Source organism: Cetorhinus maximus, chromosome 30 (assembly GCF_964194155.1).
Source record: "Cetorhinus maximus chromosome 30, sCetMax3.hap1.1, whole genome shotgun sequence".
Classification (NCBI taxonomy): domain Eukaryota; kingdom Metazoa; phylum Chordata; class Chondrichthyes; order Lamniformes; family Cetorhinidae; genus Cetorhinus; species Cetorhinus maximus.
This window is the reverse complement of record NC_135908.1, coordinates 18,710,984-18,725,903: the sequence shown is the minus strand read 5'-3', so window position 1 is coordinate 18,725,903 and position 14,920 is coordinate 18,710,984. Positions and strand designations below refer to the sequence as shown.

Sequence of the window (14,920 nt, the reverse complement as noted above, 5' to 3'; positions counted from 1 at the left end):
AAGTAGCTATACTTTCCATATTATGACTGGATGGGGAGTGCACGATGTCTTCTCTTTTTGCAGCTTTAGTCTTGGGGTGTCTCTGTCTCTGTCTCTGCCTGGCACGCGCACGCTCTCCCTCTCTGCGTCTGGCTCTCTCTCCCTCTCCCTCTCTGTGTCTGGCGCACCCGCTCTCTCTCCCTCTCCCTCTCTGTGTCTGGCGCTCTCGCTCTCTCCCCCTCTCCCTCTCCGTGTCTGGCGCTCTCGCTCTCTCCCTCTCTGTGTCTGGCGCTCTCGCTCTCTCCCCCTCTCCCTCTCCCTCTCCCTCTCCGTGTCTGGCGCTCTCGCTCTCTCCCCCTCTCCCTCTCTGTGTCTGGCGCTCTCGCTCTCTCCCCCTCTCCCTCTCCCTCTCCCTCTCTGTGTCTGGCGCTCTCGCTCTCTCTCCCTCTCTGTGTCTGGCGCTCTTGCTCTCTCTCCCTCCCCCTCTCCCTCTCTGCGTCTGGCGCTCTCGCTCTCTCCCCCTCTCCCTCTGTGTCTGGCGCTCTTGCTCTCTCTCCCTCTCCCTCTCCCTCTCTGTGTCTGGCGCTCTCGCTCTCTCCCCCTCTCCCTCTCTGTGTCTGGCGCTCTCGCTCTCTCCCCCTCTCCCTCTCCCTCTCTGTGTCTGGCGCTCTCGCCCCCTCCCCCTCTCTGTGTCTGGCTCTCTCGCTCTCGCCCCCCTCCCCCTCTCTGTGTCTGGCTCTCTCGCTCTCGCCCCCCTCCCCCTCTCTATGTCTGGCGCTCTCGCTCTCTCCCCCTCTCCCTCTCTGTGTCTGGCGCTCTCGCTCCCTCTCCCTCTCCCTCTCTGCGCCTGGCGCTCTCGCTCTCCCCCCTCTCCCTCTCTGCGCCTGCCGCCCTCGCTCTCTCCCCCTCTCCCTCTCTGCGTCTGCCGCTCTCGCTCTCTCCCCCTCTCCCTCTCCCTCTCTGCGCCTGGCGCTCTCGCTCTCTCTCCCTCTCCCTCTCTGTGTCTGGCTCTCTCACTCTCTCCCCCTCTCCCTCTCTGCGTCTGGCGCTCTCGCTCTCTCCCCCTCTCCCTCTCTGCGCCTGGCGCTCTCGCTCACTCCCTCTCTCCCTCTCCCTCTCTGCGCCTGCCGCCCTCGCTCTCTCCCCCTCTCCCTCTCCCTCTCTGCGCCTGCCGCTCTCGCTCTCTCCCCCTCTCCCTCTCTGTGTCTGGCTCTCTCGCTCTCTCCCCCTCTCCCTCTCCCTCTCCCTCTCCCTCTCTGTGTCTGGCGCTCTCGCTCTCTCTCCCTCTCTGTGTCTGGCTCTCTCGCTCTCTCCCTCTCTGTGTCTGGCGCTCTCGCTCTCTCCCCCTCTCTGCGCCTGGCGCTCTCGCTCTCTCCCCCTCTCCCTCTCTGTGTCTGGCGCTCTCTCGCTCTCTCCCCCTCTCCCTCTCCCTCTCCCTCTCTGGGCCTGCCGCTCTCGCTCTCTCCCCCTCTCCCTCTCCCTCTCTGCGCCTGGCGCTCTTGCTCTCTCCCCCTCTCCCTCTCTGCGTCTGCCGCTCTCGCTCTCTCCCCCTCTCTGCGCCTGGCGCTCTCGCTCTCTCCCCCTCTCCCTCTCTGTGTCTGGCGCTCTCTCGCTCTCCCTCTCCCTCTCTGGGCCTGCCACTCTCGCTCTCTCCCCCTCTCCCTCTCCCTCTCTGCGTCTGCCGCTCTCGCTCTCTCTCCCTCTCCCTCTCTGCGTCTGCCGCTCTCGCTCTCTCCCCCTCTCCCTCTCTGTGTCTGGCGCTCTCGCTCCCTCCCCCTCTCCCTCTCTGTGTCTGGCACTCTCGCTCTCTCTCCCTCTCCCTCTCTGCGCCTGGCGCTCTCGCTCTCTCCCCCTCTCCCTCTCTGCGCCTGGCGCTCTCGCTCTCTCCCCCTCCCCCTCTCCCTCTCTGTGCCTGGCGCTCTCACTCTCTTCCCCTCTCCCTCTCTGGGCCTGGCACTCTCACTCTCTTCCCCTCTCCCTCTCTGGGCCTGGCACTCTCACTCTCTTCCCCTCTCCCTCTCTGCGCCTGGCGCTCTCGCTCTCTTCCCCTCTCCCTCTCTGGGCCTGGCGCTCTCGCTCTCTCCCCCTCTCCCTCTCCCTCTCTGTGCCTGGCACTCTCGCTCTCTTCCCCTCTCCCTCTCTGGGCCTAGCGCTCTCGCTCTCTCCCCCTCTCCCTCTCTGTGCCTGGCGCTCTCGCTCACTCCCCCTCTCCCTCTCTGCGCCTGGCGCTCTCGCTCACTCCCCCTCTCCCTCTCTGCGCCTGGCGCCCTCACTCTCTTCCCCCTCTCCCTCTCTGCACCTGGCGCTCTCGCTCTCTTCCCCTTCTCTCTCCCCCTCTCCCTCTCTGCGCCTGGCGCTCTCGCTCTCTCCCCCTCTCCCCCTCTGCGCCTGGCTTTCTCGCTGGCTTGATTTCTCCTGGAAGACTGGACTGTTTTTATTTTAGTGACCTAGTTGAAGTTTTGAAGCATATGGAATGGATTGACATGTAAATTGCTCAGTATAATGAAGGGCTGGAATACCAAAGGAGCAAATTGAAAATTAAGAGTAACAACAGACCCAGCTGAAATCTTTTCCCCGATGGAGTAATCAACTTGTAGAATGAGTTACCAGGAATTCCAATGAATCGATTAGTGTAAATGCATTTAAGAAAATTGAATGTGTCTGTTGGAGGCTGAGTTTGCCAATCTCTTTGAGACCCATAGCCTTTTCATAGACATGAAATGTATTGTATTGTGCAAGCTAATTCTCCTTGCTGGAAATAGAATAGCGCAGCACAGAAGGAGGCCATTCAGTCCATTGTATCTGTGCCAATTCTTTCTAGGAGGAATCCAGTCACTGCGACTGCATTCCCCTCCCCCATCCCTCACTGCTTTTTCCCTATAATTCTTTTCTCCAAGTGTTTATCCAATTTCCTTTTGAACACTAGTTTGAATCTGTATCCACCACAGTATCAGGGTGATAGTGCATTCCAAATCCTAAGCGCTCTCTGTGTAAAAGTTTTTCTTCATGTCACCTCTGGTTCTTTTGCAATCAACTTAAATGAAGTTAAGCCTGGGCCATCTGATTATTGATCCTTCAGCCATTGGAAACTGTTCCTATTTATTCTATCTAAACCCTTCAATTTCATACACCTCCATCAAATCCCCTGGGGCTTCATGGCTCTAAGGAGAACAACCCCAGTTTCTCTGTAATCCCTCATCCCTGGACCATTTTAGTAAATCTCTTCTGACCTCTACAAAGCCTTCACGTTCTCCAGGCACCCAGAATTGGAAACCATAGTCACAGTGGGGTCGAACTGTTTTACATAGGTTATGCAAAACTTCCTGGCTTTTGTACTCTGCCTCCTATTTATAAAGCCCATTGAAAGCTCAGGTGGATGCTTTACAACCATTGCTTTGTTAGACAATTACACGTAATTTGGCCGTTCATATTATGCAACCCGTTCTGCTTCTTTGAACCTGGCACTATGCTGTATCTGAACAGCAACATCCAAAAGACTTGAACTATGTAAGCAGCAATCCCACGTTTAAATGAGTACCTTGAACTAACAATGACATATTTTGATTGGTGCATGACTCCTGCTTTCACTTCCCAAGTTTAAAAATGGCAAAACCTTCCAATAAATTAGAACCAACCAATTCACCTGCAATAATGCAGCACTGTGGGTGTACCTGCACCATATGGACTGCAGCGGTTCAAGAAGACAGCTCACCACCATCTTCTCGGAGACAATTAGGGATGGGCAATAAGTGCTGGCCTAGGCAATGGTGCCCACGATCTGTTTGAGAATTTTTAAAAGTACTATTTCTATCCACACAAGTGTACTTTGTTAACAGAAAAATTAGATTTTCCGTTGAGTGATAAAATTTCTCATTTTTAAATTGAAACTAACAACACTTGCATGGTCCATGCTGGGCATTTGTAATAGGAGAACAATGCACTGCAGATGCTGGAAATCTGAAATATAAAAAGAAAATGCTGAGAATACTCAGGCCAGGCAGCATCTGTAGAGAGAGAAACTGAATCGATGCTTCAGGTTCATGATCTGCATTAGTCCTGATGAAGGGTCACTGGCCTCTGTTTCTCTCTGCACAGATGCTGAGCACTTCCAACATTTCCTGCTATTGGAGCAAAAATAGCCCCTTTTGCCTGCTTTCCAAAAAGCAATTGTCAGAATGAAAAACAGAGATCAAGTGCATTAACCTGAAACAATAATTCCTTTTTGCTCTTTCCCCAGATGCTGTTCATCTGTTGAACATTTCCAGCATATTTTTTTGATATTAACTAACTGAAGTTATTGTTCCTACAGGCTCTCTGTAAGGATAATATTTACAAGGGGCTGTATTTCTTCGGCAAGGGATATGGAAAGAATAGTGAGCCAATTAGAAGCTACATTTTAACCTTCTTTATTGCTGTTGCATTCATTCTGATTGGTAAGTTGATGTTTTAAAAATTCCTTTTAAGTTTTATGTTTGGAAAAACTGGTTGACATTTATATCTCTGTTCAATAAAATATTTTAACCTTTAAACTGCTCATCGGCTCTGGGAACTCTTGTCTCCCTGGGTCAAATGTGTTTCAGTGTTTGGCACCCATTCTGTGATGCTGGAAAAATGTTAGTGATGGAAGAAATTCAAACATTCGAATTGCTGTTCAATATAATTTTGTATAATGATTTAAAAAGATTGACACTGCATATGGTTGCTGAATTTTTTTAACCCCTCTCAAAGTGGGAAACACCAGAATCTGAAGACTTCAAAGTCATCTGAATGGAAGAAGATCTTCCAGGAATGTTAAAATAAGGCCCTTACAAATGTCATCCTGCTTTGGCACTAAACAGGTTGAGAATCAATTTGAGCACCAGAAGCGTGGCTGGTCAGCTGTCTGAGCAATATCTGGTCAAGGGTACAAAGCAAGTGTCTAGTGCTGATAGAACTATAAGCTCATCAGTTTGGGTGCAGTTACAATGATGGTTAGACAAATGTGAACACTCTTGGAGCTGAGGGATAACCAAAAAAAGCACTATGACAGCTGTGACTGCCCCTATAAATATCTCCACTTCAGTTTTCAAATTGAATGGGTATGTATGTGGAGACAGTTCGATTTTGGCAAGCTAGTTCCTTGGACAGGCCACCTAATTGAAGAGGCAGTGTTACTATCTTGAAGCTTCATAAAGATTCTGCCCAGTGTTCTTGAAAACAGTTAAATAAAACTCCTCAAAACCAATTTTCTTCCCATCCAGCTTATATGCAACTTTGGCAAAGGACTCTTAAAATCCCAGATGAGCATACATCCTGAGAGGGCACCTTGATGTAGAGGTCTTTGGGCATAGATGAGTGTGCTAGCATGAGCTCTGTTCCAGCAACAGCCCTGTTTACATAACATCTAGGGACAATTTTGAAAGTTCAAACAGTCAATCACAGACACCTCTAGGTACTGATGGGAAAGCAAGAAGCATGTTTTACTAAAGTCGGTGGGAAACCAGTTTCAGGCAAGAGCTAACCATGCAAGCAACTCTTAGAAACAATTCGATCGCAATGAACTTCTCAGTATGAACGAATTGTATGTACTGTTAGTGATGGTGCATTGACATGAATATCTTTTTCTGCCTACACTTATGTGAAAACAAGTTTCTGTAACCTAGTAGAGATAACTAGTGATCAAACAGTGTGCACAGTATTTTCAAAATGGCACTGATGTGTTGGAGTAAGCTCAAAGGAGAGCAGCAGTGAATGCACGATGTTAAATTAGTTTGAAAAAAAGACTGACAATATATGCAATACTTTTGAAAAGATGAAAGCTATGGCTAATATAAATGAAATCCTAAAATGGAACACAACATAAGATTCGAGGAGTGTTCCTTACCCCAGAGAAGGCATACTCCTCTCCTCCCCTCCCCACCATTGAACTTACCGACCCTACAGAATACTGGAACAAGTCCCCCAGCAAAAAGTCTATTAATGTAATTTTGGTTAACTCCTATAAAATTAAACTGGATAAATATCTCTGATAGGGAATGTGATTGTCTGTCAGCTTATAACATTCAATCATTGTACAGGACAAGGTAATTGCTATGCTTCTGTGTTTAAGAAAATATCTGGAAAGAACCTAGCTACAATTAAATAGTCAAAATGTGGGATAGATTAATACTGAGTTTTGATTAATTTTTGTGGCCATTTATGCACAGCTTTACCTCAGGAGATTAAATAGTTTTCATAGACTTTATGGTGAGGTGGATTGAACCTGTGAAGGAGCAGACTTGGTGGATGTTTTTTTTTTTCTCATTCCATATATAGATAATTCGTGTGTTTGTGTACCTCACTGCAGAAAATTTTAGGCTGCATGGTGCATATAAGAACATATGCATAGAATAAAAGAGATGTGAAAGGTTTTATTATAGAAATACTTTAGAATGATCAAATCCAATGTATTAAGTGAAACTGTGAATACATCACTCTTGGTTTTACTTAAGTATACTGCAACTGAGATGTAAAGAGGTGACTATCTCTATTCTGCTTATCAAAATTTGAAAACATTCTCCTGATTTGCATGTTAACTTGACGGTTCAGCTTTCAAAATGGTACATACTGGACACAGTTACATTGTTTCCAAAAATCACAGTATAGGTGAGATTTGGAGATGAAGTGAAGGACTAAGGTGAAGAAAAATGTTTGGCTTTTAAGATTACATTTCTATAAATAAATGTTACGTTCTTGGTAAGAAACTTGAAAATTATAGTAAAAACAATTAAAATGTAAACATTGACAATTTTCCTCTTTTTTTAGCTGAACTGAATACTATTGCTCCTGTTATCTCAAACTTCTTCTTGGCCTCATATGCACTTATCAATTTTTCATGTTTTCATGCTTCGTATTCAAAAACTCCAGGTTAGTATTTTAATGATGGATTGTACCTGCATAGAAATTTACAAACACTCAAGTCCTCTCGTCAGTGATTACTTTACAGCATTTGAATGCTAAAATGATGCTACAGTATTCTTCATGAATTATTAATTTTACAGTTCAGCATAAATTGACATCTTTTTACATTCCCAGTTTTTAAGATCTTTTTTGTGGTTTAAAATGAACAGGATGTGAATCCCTTATTGACATAATGCTATTTTGTTTTATCAGGGTGGCGTCCTGCATTTAGATTTTACAACATGTGGGTGTCGCTGCTTGGAACTGTGTTGTGCTGTGCTGTCATGTTTGTTATCAACTGGTGGGCAGCTGTAATCACAGTTGCAATAGTATTATTCCTTAATATTTATGTGATTTACAACAAACCAGGTGGGAATTTTTAGTTATCTTTAGTGAATATGCACAAAATGATGAATTGAAATACCTTTACAAACATGCTAAAATATTTATTAAGCCTATGTTTTCTGGCTTCACTTTGATTTTCCAGAAAATCTGGGATGAGCAGAGCTGGAAATGGTGAGCAGGTTCATTCCAGTGATGTGATATTGGGAAATACTTTGCCTCTGCCTTCTTGCCACTTGCCCAGTGAAAGCAATGGATGCATTAGACCACCGTGTCCAGTATGCACTGTCCATGGGAGAATCCCTCTGGGGTTTAATCACGAAGGAGCTAATGCAGCCGTATTTCTGAGTGCGGCCATGCACAGCCCCAGGAACAGCAGAAGAATATTTGGCCAATATTTCTTAGGGTTCTTCAGACAGCTCTGAGGTCTGCCTTGCTCCAGATTGCAGATAACTCTGTCAGAAAGTAGTTTACTGGAACTCTACCAGCTCCCTCTGGTGCTTTCTGGACAGCTTTAAATGGAAGATATTAATGCAGTTGGGAATAAAGTAATTCTTAAATTAATTTAATATTTCATACTATTGATTAACAAACCAAAAGAAAAACCCATGAGCAAAATACTTTTTAACAGAGGTGAATTGGGTACAAAAGTTTAAATACCTGTTTTTTTTCAGAATCAAAATTATTACCCCCGCCTTGTGGCTCGCAGAAAATTTAAAAACTTCTGAGAAAATATCAAGTCCTGAATTTCACCTACGTTATCAGCCTTTCTTTCCTTTGTGAAAAATATGGGTATCTATTTGTTTTGGGCAACAAAATAGGCCTCCTAGTTTATGGTATGCTTAAAATACATAAGGGATAAGTTAGAATGAGTGCTTAAAGTGCAAATTTACCAGGATCAACTAAAATGGGTGAAAGTAAGAAGTTTCTGTGCCTGTAAAGTGTGGAGGGTTTGAATGGTGATTGCTACAGTCGTGAATTACTTTTAGGAATGTAATTATTTTTGGCATTTTGACAACACAGCCTTGGCCTTATTTTTGAGTCTAAATCCACAAGAGAATTTTGAACCTACTCTCTGGTAAGGGTTTCTCAGGTGAAGAATTGCCTTTCTTTATGGTCATACTATTTTATGCTATTATAATGGAGGTGGAGTGGAAGATGGAGAAGAAAAGTTACGCAGGATTTAAGGAGAATCCAACAGATTTTAATCTCTCCCAATGAATATATAAGCACCACTGGTCCTGTGAGAGCCTTAGTGAACAGATGTGTATTTGATTGCACTTCAAAAAAGAAAAATAGGAGTAATGCTACTTATTGCATGAGAACTTGCAGCCATGCTGTATCTGATTTACCACTGTCGATGGCAATAAAGGTGACCAACACTACAACTTCAATGACCTAGAGTAATTCAGATGGTCATGGGAAATCTCTAATATCAACTAGGATGAAGTTTGGTGACTGCAATTTATAGGAGAGCTAGAAAATTCATCGACATTTGCATCACAGCAAGACAGCAGAGAGATGAGCCGACAGAGCCCCGTGTTGCCTCCCTTTGGGAAGGCTCACTGTATTAAGTGTCAGTCAGGCACTTAAGTAGATAGCAACAGGTCCTCTCTGGAATCTAGGACCTGGGGGTGGAAATCACAAAACCCAAGAGCTGCTGACCAATCAGAGGCCAGCAGCTGTGCATTGCTTGGCAGCACCAGTGGAAATGATGGCTGCTGTTGGCAATGCATTCCCCTGAGACCATCACAGAGGGATAGGGGCTGCAGGGAGAACAACAACCCACTTTCCCAATGCTGGGTTTTTTGATCAGGCCCCAAGTCCGAGGGATCCCCCAAAAGTCCACAAGCAAACACAATAGGTTTGCTTTTCTGGGCTTCCTGCATGGTGACTTCCCTACCCACTGCTGGTTGAATACCAGCAGTGGTGGCTTGAGGCACTTGTGGGCTTTTGAGAGCCTCAGGCAGCAGGATGGGAAGGGTTCCTAATCAACCAATATCCCACCCGATTAAATGCCCCCCATCTCGTCTCGGGGAGGGCATTAAATCCTGCCCATCTAGTCAATTTTTTTGACTGACCCGAATGAGCCAAGTACTTTGGGGGTCCTTACCTGCTTTTCCCCAGACTACTGTAGCATCTTTATTCTGAACTGGCCTTTTAAAGGTTACACTCCAGTGCGTTTTTCTTATTTTATAAGGAATTTATGCCAATGAATTCTCCAATGGATATGGGAATGAGCTATCTACATAAGTTTGATCCACAAAACAGCTCTAGATTGTTGGTAGGCATAATTCATCTTGGCACAAATGTGGTGCAGCTCATTATGTGGAAGTTCAGGGCCACGGTGTTTAACCACAGATTAAAGACCAATTTCCGTGTGATAAATCATTAAATGATTTTGCTTCAACTTTTGATACTGACTCTTAAAATACTTTTTTTTTTAAAGAGGTGAATTGGGGTTCTTCAGCGCAGGCCATGTCTTATGTAACTGCCCTTCAAGATGCCCTATCACTGACTGGGGTGAACGATCATATTAAGAATTTCAGGTATGATAGGAACAGTGACTCTTATAAGTCAGGCCCTCAATTCTGTGGAGCTGCTTCCTATTTCCTTTGTAACTTCAGCTAGAGACTAGTAAAGCTCCCAGAGAGATAGCTGAATGATTATGACAGGAATTTGGGAAAACTCTGCTGCATTTTGAATTTATTAAGCATAGTGTTTCCTATTTTACTGGTCAGTGTCTTCTGGCACATCCAATAAGGAAGCTTAAAGGCTAAGAAAAATCATGGTTAATACTCTGCAACTTTTATTGAACAAACTTGGGAAGTATTTTCCTTGTCAGTTTTTCAGCATCAGTAACTTTGATAAACTTAATAGATTTTTTTTTTGTAATTTAATGAATTTTGTTAGTGACCTGGAACTGTTATTGCCTTAGAACAAATTTGAAAAATCAGCGTAAGAACTTGAAGGGATTAGCTGTTGAATAAGCTGTCCTTTCCTAGTTAAAGAAATCTAATTAACAAAATAATGCTTAAATGTTGAAAAACATTACCTGAGCAGTTTCCCAGGGACATGACTGTGACTGCAGGTATTGGATAAATTACAGCTTGCAAATAATGCTATTTGATTGTCAAATAAGTCACTTGGTGGGGGGGAAGTTGCATAAGTATTTGGTTCAAGGGGAAAAAAGGAAAGCAATAAGGGTAAGGACTGACTGAGGTTACAAAATCTTGATAGAAACACTCAACAGTAGCATCTGTGGTGAAACAGACAAGCTGACCATTCTAAAATGGATCTTCTATCAGAACTTAATGAGGCAATTGATTCAATGTGTTTCTGGAACTATTTGGTGCTTGAGAGCCTCTGGTTTGTAGGTGCTATTAGATGAAACAAATAGTCTTGCAATCTGAAAGAATGAAGTTGTGCTGAACAAAATTGATTTGGGAGCCAAGGAGAACACAGAAGTGTCATAAGTAATTTAGCATTGAACATTTGCTAAAACTTGACCTACTGCATAGATTAAAAAAAGCATTTAAAGTAGCATATTTGCCTTTCTAAATGTAGGGAAATACAGTATAATTATCAGCATGAAAATGTGAACCTGCAACTTCTGAAAAGCAGGAGGGCTTGCAAAGTCCATTTTTATTTATTGATAAATAAGTCAAATTGTTGGACAGCTTCAGTATTAAAGTCAGCTGTTGCTTTGCCTCTTGAGTAACGTAGCATTTGAGGCGTGAGAGCACCCTACAATCGAACCAATACTGCATCATCTGATGTCTTAAATATCCAAACATTGCTGGAATGTTTGAATGTTGCTGGTTCAGAAGAGGATCTTAGTAAAGAAAGGAAGGGTTCCTGGTTACCCTTAATTGTGATCTGATACACTGGAATCAGTGATTTGACATATCCATCAACTTTTCAACATTATTCTTGCTATAGAAACCATTGAAAATGTTGAACCTTGTTGAATGAGGTGTAACTGAATTTTTAGGACCTAGTACACTGTTAATTATTGATGAACAACCGCTCTGTTCATGAAAAGTTAATCTTAGAAGCCCGAAGTGTCATTCCCTTTATTCCATGATGATGATTCCATAGATTTTTAACATGTCAAAAATTTTAAAAATTAATTTCTGTTTGATAATTCAGCTTCTATCTCAATCCCGACCTTTATTTTGCTCCCTATAGTTAAAAAGGACTAAAAGTTCATGCTAATTGGTGCTACTCACTTCCTGGTTTAATGTATGAAAATTCATCCTGATCGGTTGCTCAACTTACTAGATGACTTGTATTCCTGGATGTTCGAGATCCCCTATAAATGGTGCCAGAATAAAATTGACATTGTAATAGGGGAAAATTTATATCATAGAACGTGTTAAATCTTTGTGGGCAGTTTTCTTTGAAGCCACTATTGAACACTGTCCCTTCATCCCAACAGCAAAAGCTGGGCCATTAACTATTCTCAAGATAGGTTAGTCACAACTGTTAGAATTACAATTGAGAGAATAATATATCACGTAATGCAGCTAATGTATTCTACTTTTTTCCAAATGGAAACATTAAGTAGTCCTATGTTTGATTTCATGATTTTTTTCCCCCCAAAAAATATCTTATTGTTTCTTTTTCTCCCCCCAGGCCACAGTGTATCGTATTGACAGGGTCACCTTTGTCCAGGCCAGCCTTGTTGGATTTAACACTTTCTTTCACCAAGAATTTTAGTCTCTGCATCTGTAGTCAAGTATTTATGGTAATTACTATGACAAATTTCTGTGGTGCAACTTTGATGACTTTTTAACTTCTGCAATGCCAAATGGTCATAGATCATATTGGCAGCAAATATGATTTTTTTTTAGGAATTATGGATATATGTTTCTCTTGTAAACCATCATGCTTCAGTGTTTTTTTTTCCAACCTCCTACATACTCATAGGATAATTACACCATATTATGGTATAAATCTCACGGAACTGTGGCTACAGCTGTCTTAATAGTGCCACTGGTCACCAGTGCTTCCACATCATGAGGGGGTGTCTCCATTAGAGAGGTTTGGACAGAAGTGTTTGCTTCGTTTGTTCAAATTTTATACCCGACCCCAAATCATTTAAATGCAGATTTTTGTCCAAATAACTTTCAGATGTGTATTGGAGATTGTAAAGGGTCAGTTGATATCTGACAATAATACAGAACTAGATGGACTCCCTCAGCAAGGCTCAGATGTAGCCATATAAATAGACAGGAGACAGTCTAGGTCATTTCCAAAAGTGGAATGTCTGAGAGAATATGCCATGAAAGTTTTCCTTCAACTCCCAGTATGCTACTTGTTGAGAGTCCAGGATACTTATGTAACCTCTTAACAATATTCCGATGGGTTTGGGGTGGGGAGAGTTCCTATAGGTATCTTTTTATGGTGAGAATCATTCTCTCAATTTAAGAGGAAGAGTTAACATTGATACTCACACTGTATTGATACTCACACTGTATTGATCCATGGATTCCTAGATTTCGTAACTCCAAGCCTGAATATTGCTGAAAAAGAGATTTTTTATTGAAGCTTTTCATCTTGCACCCATCAGGATAATTCACAAGAAAATAGCAATACCAAACTCATGAATGGGCTCAAGGCCATCACTTTTAGCCCTGTAAAGTGCCCAGTCTACTACCTCAGAATTACTCTGGAAGAGCAAGGTATCTTTAAAAATTTGAGCAACAGGTGAAGCTAGCTGTTTCATGCTGCTACTATGGTAGCAACACGAGTGGTATTCACCATTAACATGATGCTGATGACAAGCCAAAAAGACATTCTGCCTATCGCACAAATGAGTAATGTGTATGCGTTTCAGTGCCAATGTGATGTTAGTTATGTAGGCCATACGTCTCAAAGATCGGCGCATCGTATCAAACAGCATGGCCCTTCCACTGTTCACAACGGGCAAGGTACAGACCATACCCAACCAGCCTGTGCTTGCAAAACTCAAAACCATGTCCAACATTGGATGTGATTCCACGATTGGGCAGCATTTACTAAATAACTGTCGGTGTGCTAAGAATTACGATGACAATCAGGCTTGCGGTGTGGCATATTTACAGGCACTGGAAGCTACATATATTAATACACAGGGCCCTGTTCTTTGCAGACAGAAAGAACATGTACACGTTGCGCCTGTTTCAGCTACACAAAATAAGCATGATGGCCCCACTTATGCTTTTTCATTCCATTTGAACTTGACCTCATTACACATACTTTATGTAATAGAACATAGAAACTAGGAGCAGGAGTAGGCCATTTGGCCCTTCGAGCCTGCTCCGCCATTCATTATGATCATGGCTGATCATCCAACTCAATAGCCTGCTCCTGCTTTCTCCCCATATCCTTTGATCCCTTTCGCCCCAAGAGCTATACCTAACTCCTTCTTGAAAGCATACAATGTTTTGGTCTCAACTACATAGTATGGTAGCGAATTCCACAGGCTCACCACTCTCTGGGTGAAGAAATTTCTTCTCATCTCAGTCCTAAATGGTCTACCCCATATCCTCAGACTGTGACCCTGCTTCTGGACTCCCCCACCATTGGGAACATCCTTCCTGCATCTACCCTGTCTGTTCCTGTTAGAGTTTTATAGGTTTCTATGAGATCCCCCCCCATCATTCTACTGAACTCCAGCGAATATAATCCTAACCGACTCAACCTCTCCTCATATGTCAGTCCCGCCATCCCAAGAAGCAGTCTGGTAAACCTTTGCTGCACTCCCTCTATAGCAAGAACATCCTTCCTCATATAAGGAGACCAAAACTGCACACACTATTCCAGGTATGGTCTCACCAAAGCCCTGTACAATTGCAGCAAGACATCCCTGCTTCTGTACTCGAACCCTCTCGCTATGAAGGCCAACAAAACATTTGCCGCCTTTACCACCTGCTGCACCTGCATGGCTTACCTTCAGCGACTGGTGTACAAGGACACCCAGGTCTCGTTGCACATTTCCACTCTCAATTTATAGCCATTCAGATAATATTCTGCCTTCCTGTTTTCTTGCTACCAAAATGGATAACCTCTCATTTATCCATATTATACTGCATTTGCCCACTCACTCAGCTTGTCCAAATCACACTGAAGCATCTCTGCATCCTCCTCACAGCTCACCCTCCCACCCACCTTTGTGTCATCTGCAAATTTGGAGATATATTTAGCTCCCTCATCTAAATCATTAATGTATATTGTGAATAGCTGGGGTCCCAGCAGCAATCCCTGTGATACCTCACTAGTCACTGCCTGCCATTCGGAAAAAGACCCGTTTATTCCTACTTTGTTTCCTGTCTGCCAACAATTTTCTATCCATCTCAATACACCACCAATCCCATGTGCTTTAATTTTACACGCTGATCTCGTATGGGGGACTTTGTCAAAAGCCTTCTGAAAGTCCAAATAAACCCCCTCATCAACTTTACTGGTTACATTCTCAAAAAATTCCAGTAGGTTTGTCAAACATGATTTCCCTTTCATAAATCCATGCTGACACTGTCCAATTCTGCTACTGTTTTCCAAGTGCTCAGCTATTAATCTTTTATAATGGACTCTAGAATTTTCCCCACTACCAACGTCAGGCTGACTGGTCTATAATTCCCTGTTTTCTCTCTACCTCCCTTTTTAAATAGCGGGGTTACATTAGCTACCCTCCAGT

At 43.4% G+C, this 14,920-nt stretch overlaps 1 protein-coding gene and 1 long non-coding RNA gene across 3 annotated transcripts in view; one reads left to right on the top strand and one right to left on the bottom strand.

Moving 5' to 3' along the window:
- Nucleotides 1-14,920, top strand: part of slc12a1 (solute carrier family 12 member 1) — a 109,453-nt gene that overhangs the window by 55,220 nt on the left and 39,313 nt on the right. Inside the window, exons 10-14 of the mRNA XM_078532545.1 lie at nucleotides 4,289-4,412; nucleotides 6,763-6,864; nucleotides 7,111-7,266; nucleotides 9,689-9,788; nucleotides 11,878-11,989. Coding sequence (XP_078388671.1) covers nucleotides 4,289-4,412; nucleotides 6,763-6,864; nucleotides 7,111-7,266; nucleotides 9,689-9,788; nucleotides 11,878-11,989 — 594 coding nt within the window. The remainder of the gene's footprint in view (nucleotides 1-4,288; nucleotides 4,413-6,762; nucleotides 6,865-7,110; nucleotides 7,267-9,688; nucleotides 9,789-11,877; nucleotides 11,990-14,920) is intronic.
- The window catches only part of LOC144670113 (uncharacterized), a 31,156-nt gene that overhangs the window by 272 nt on the left and 15,964 nt on the right, over nucleotides 1-14,920 (bottom strand). For both annotated transcript variants that reach the window (XR_013573823.1, XR_013573822.1), the window contains one exon: nucleotides 12,716-12,767. This is a non-coding gene — a long non-coding RNA (uncharacterized LOC144670113). The remainder of the gene's footprint in view (nucleotides 1-12,715; nucleotides 12,768-14,920) is intronic.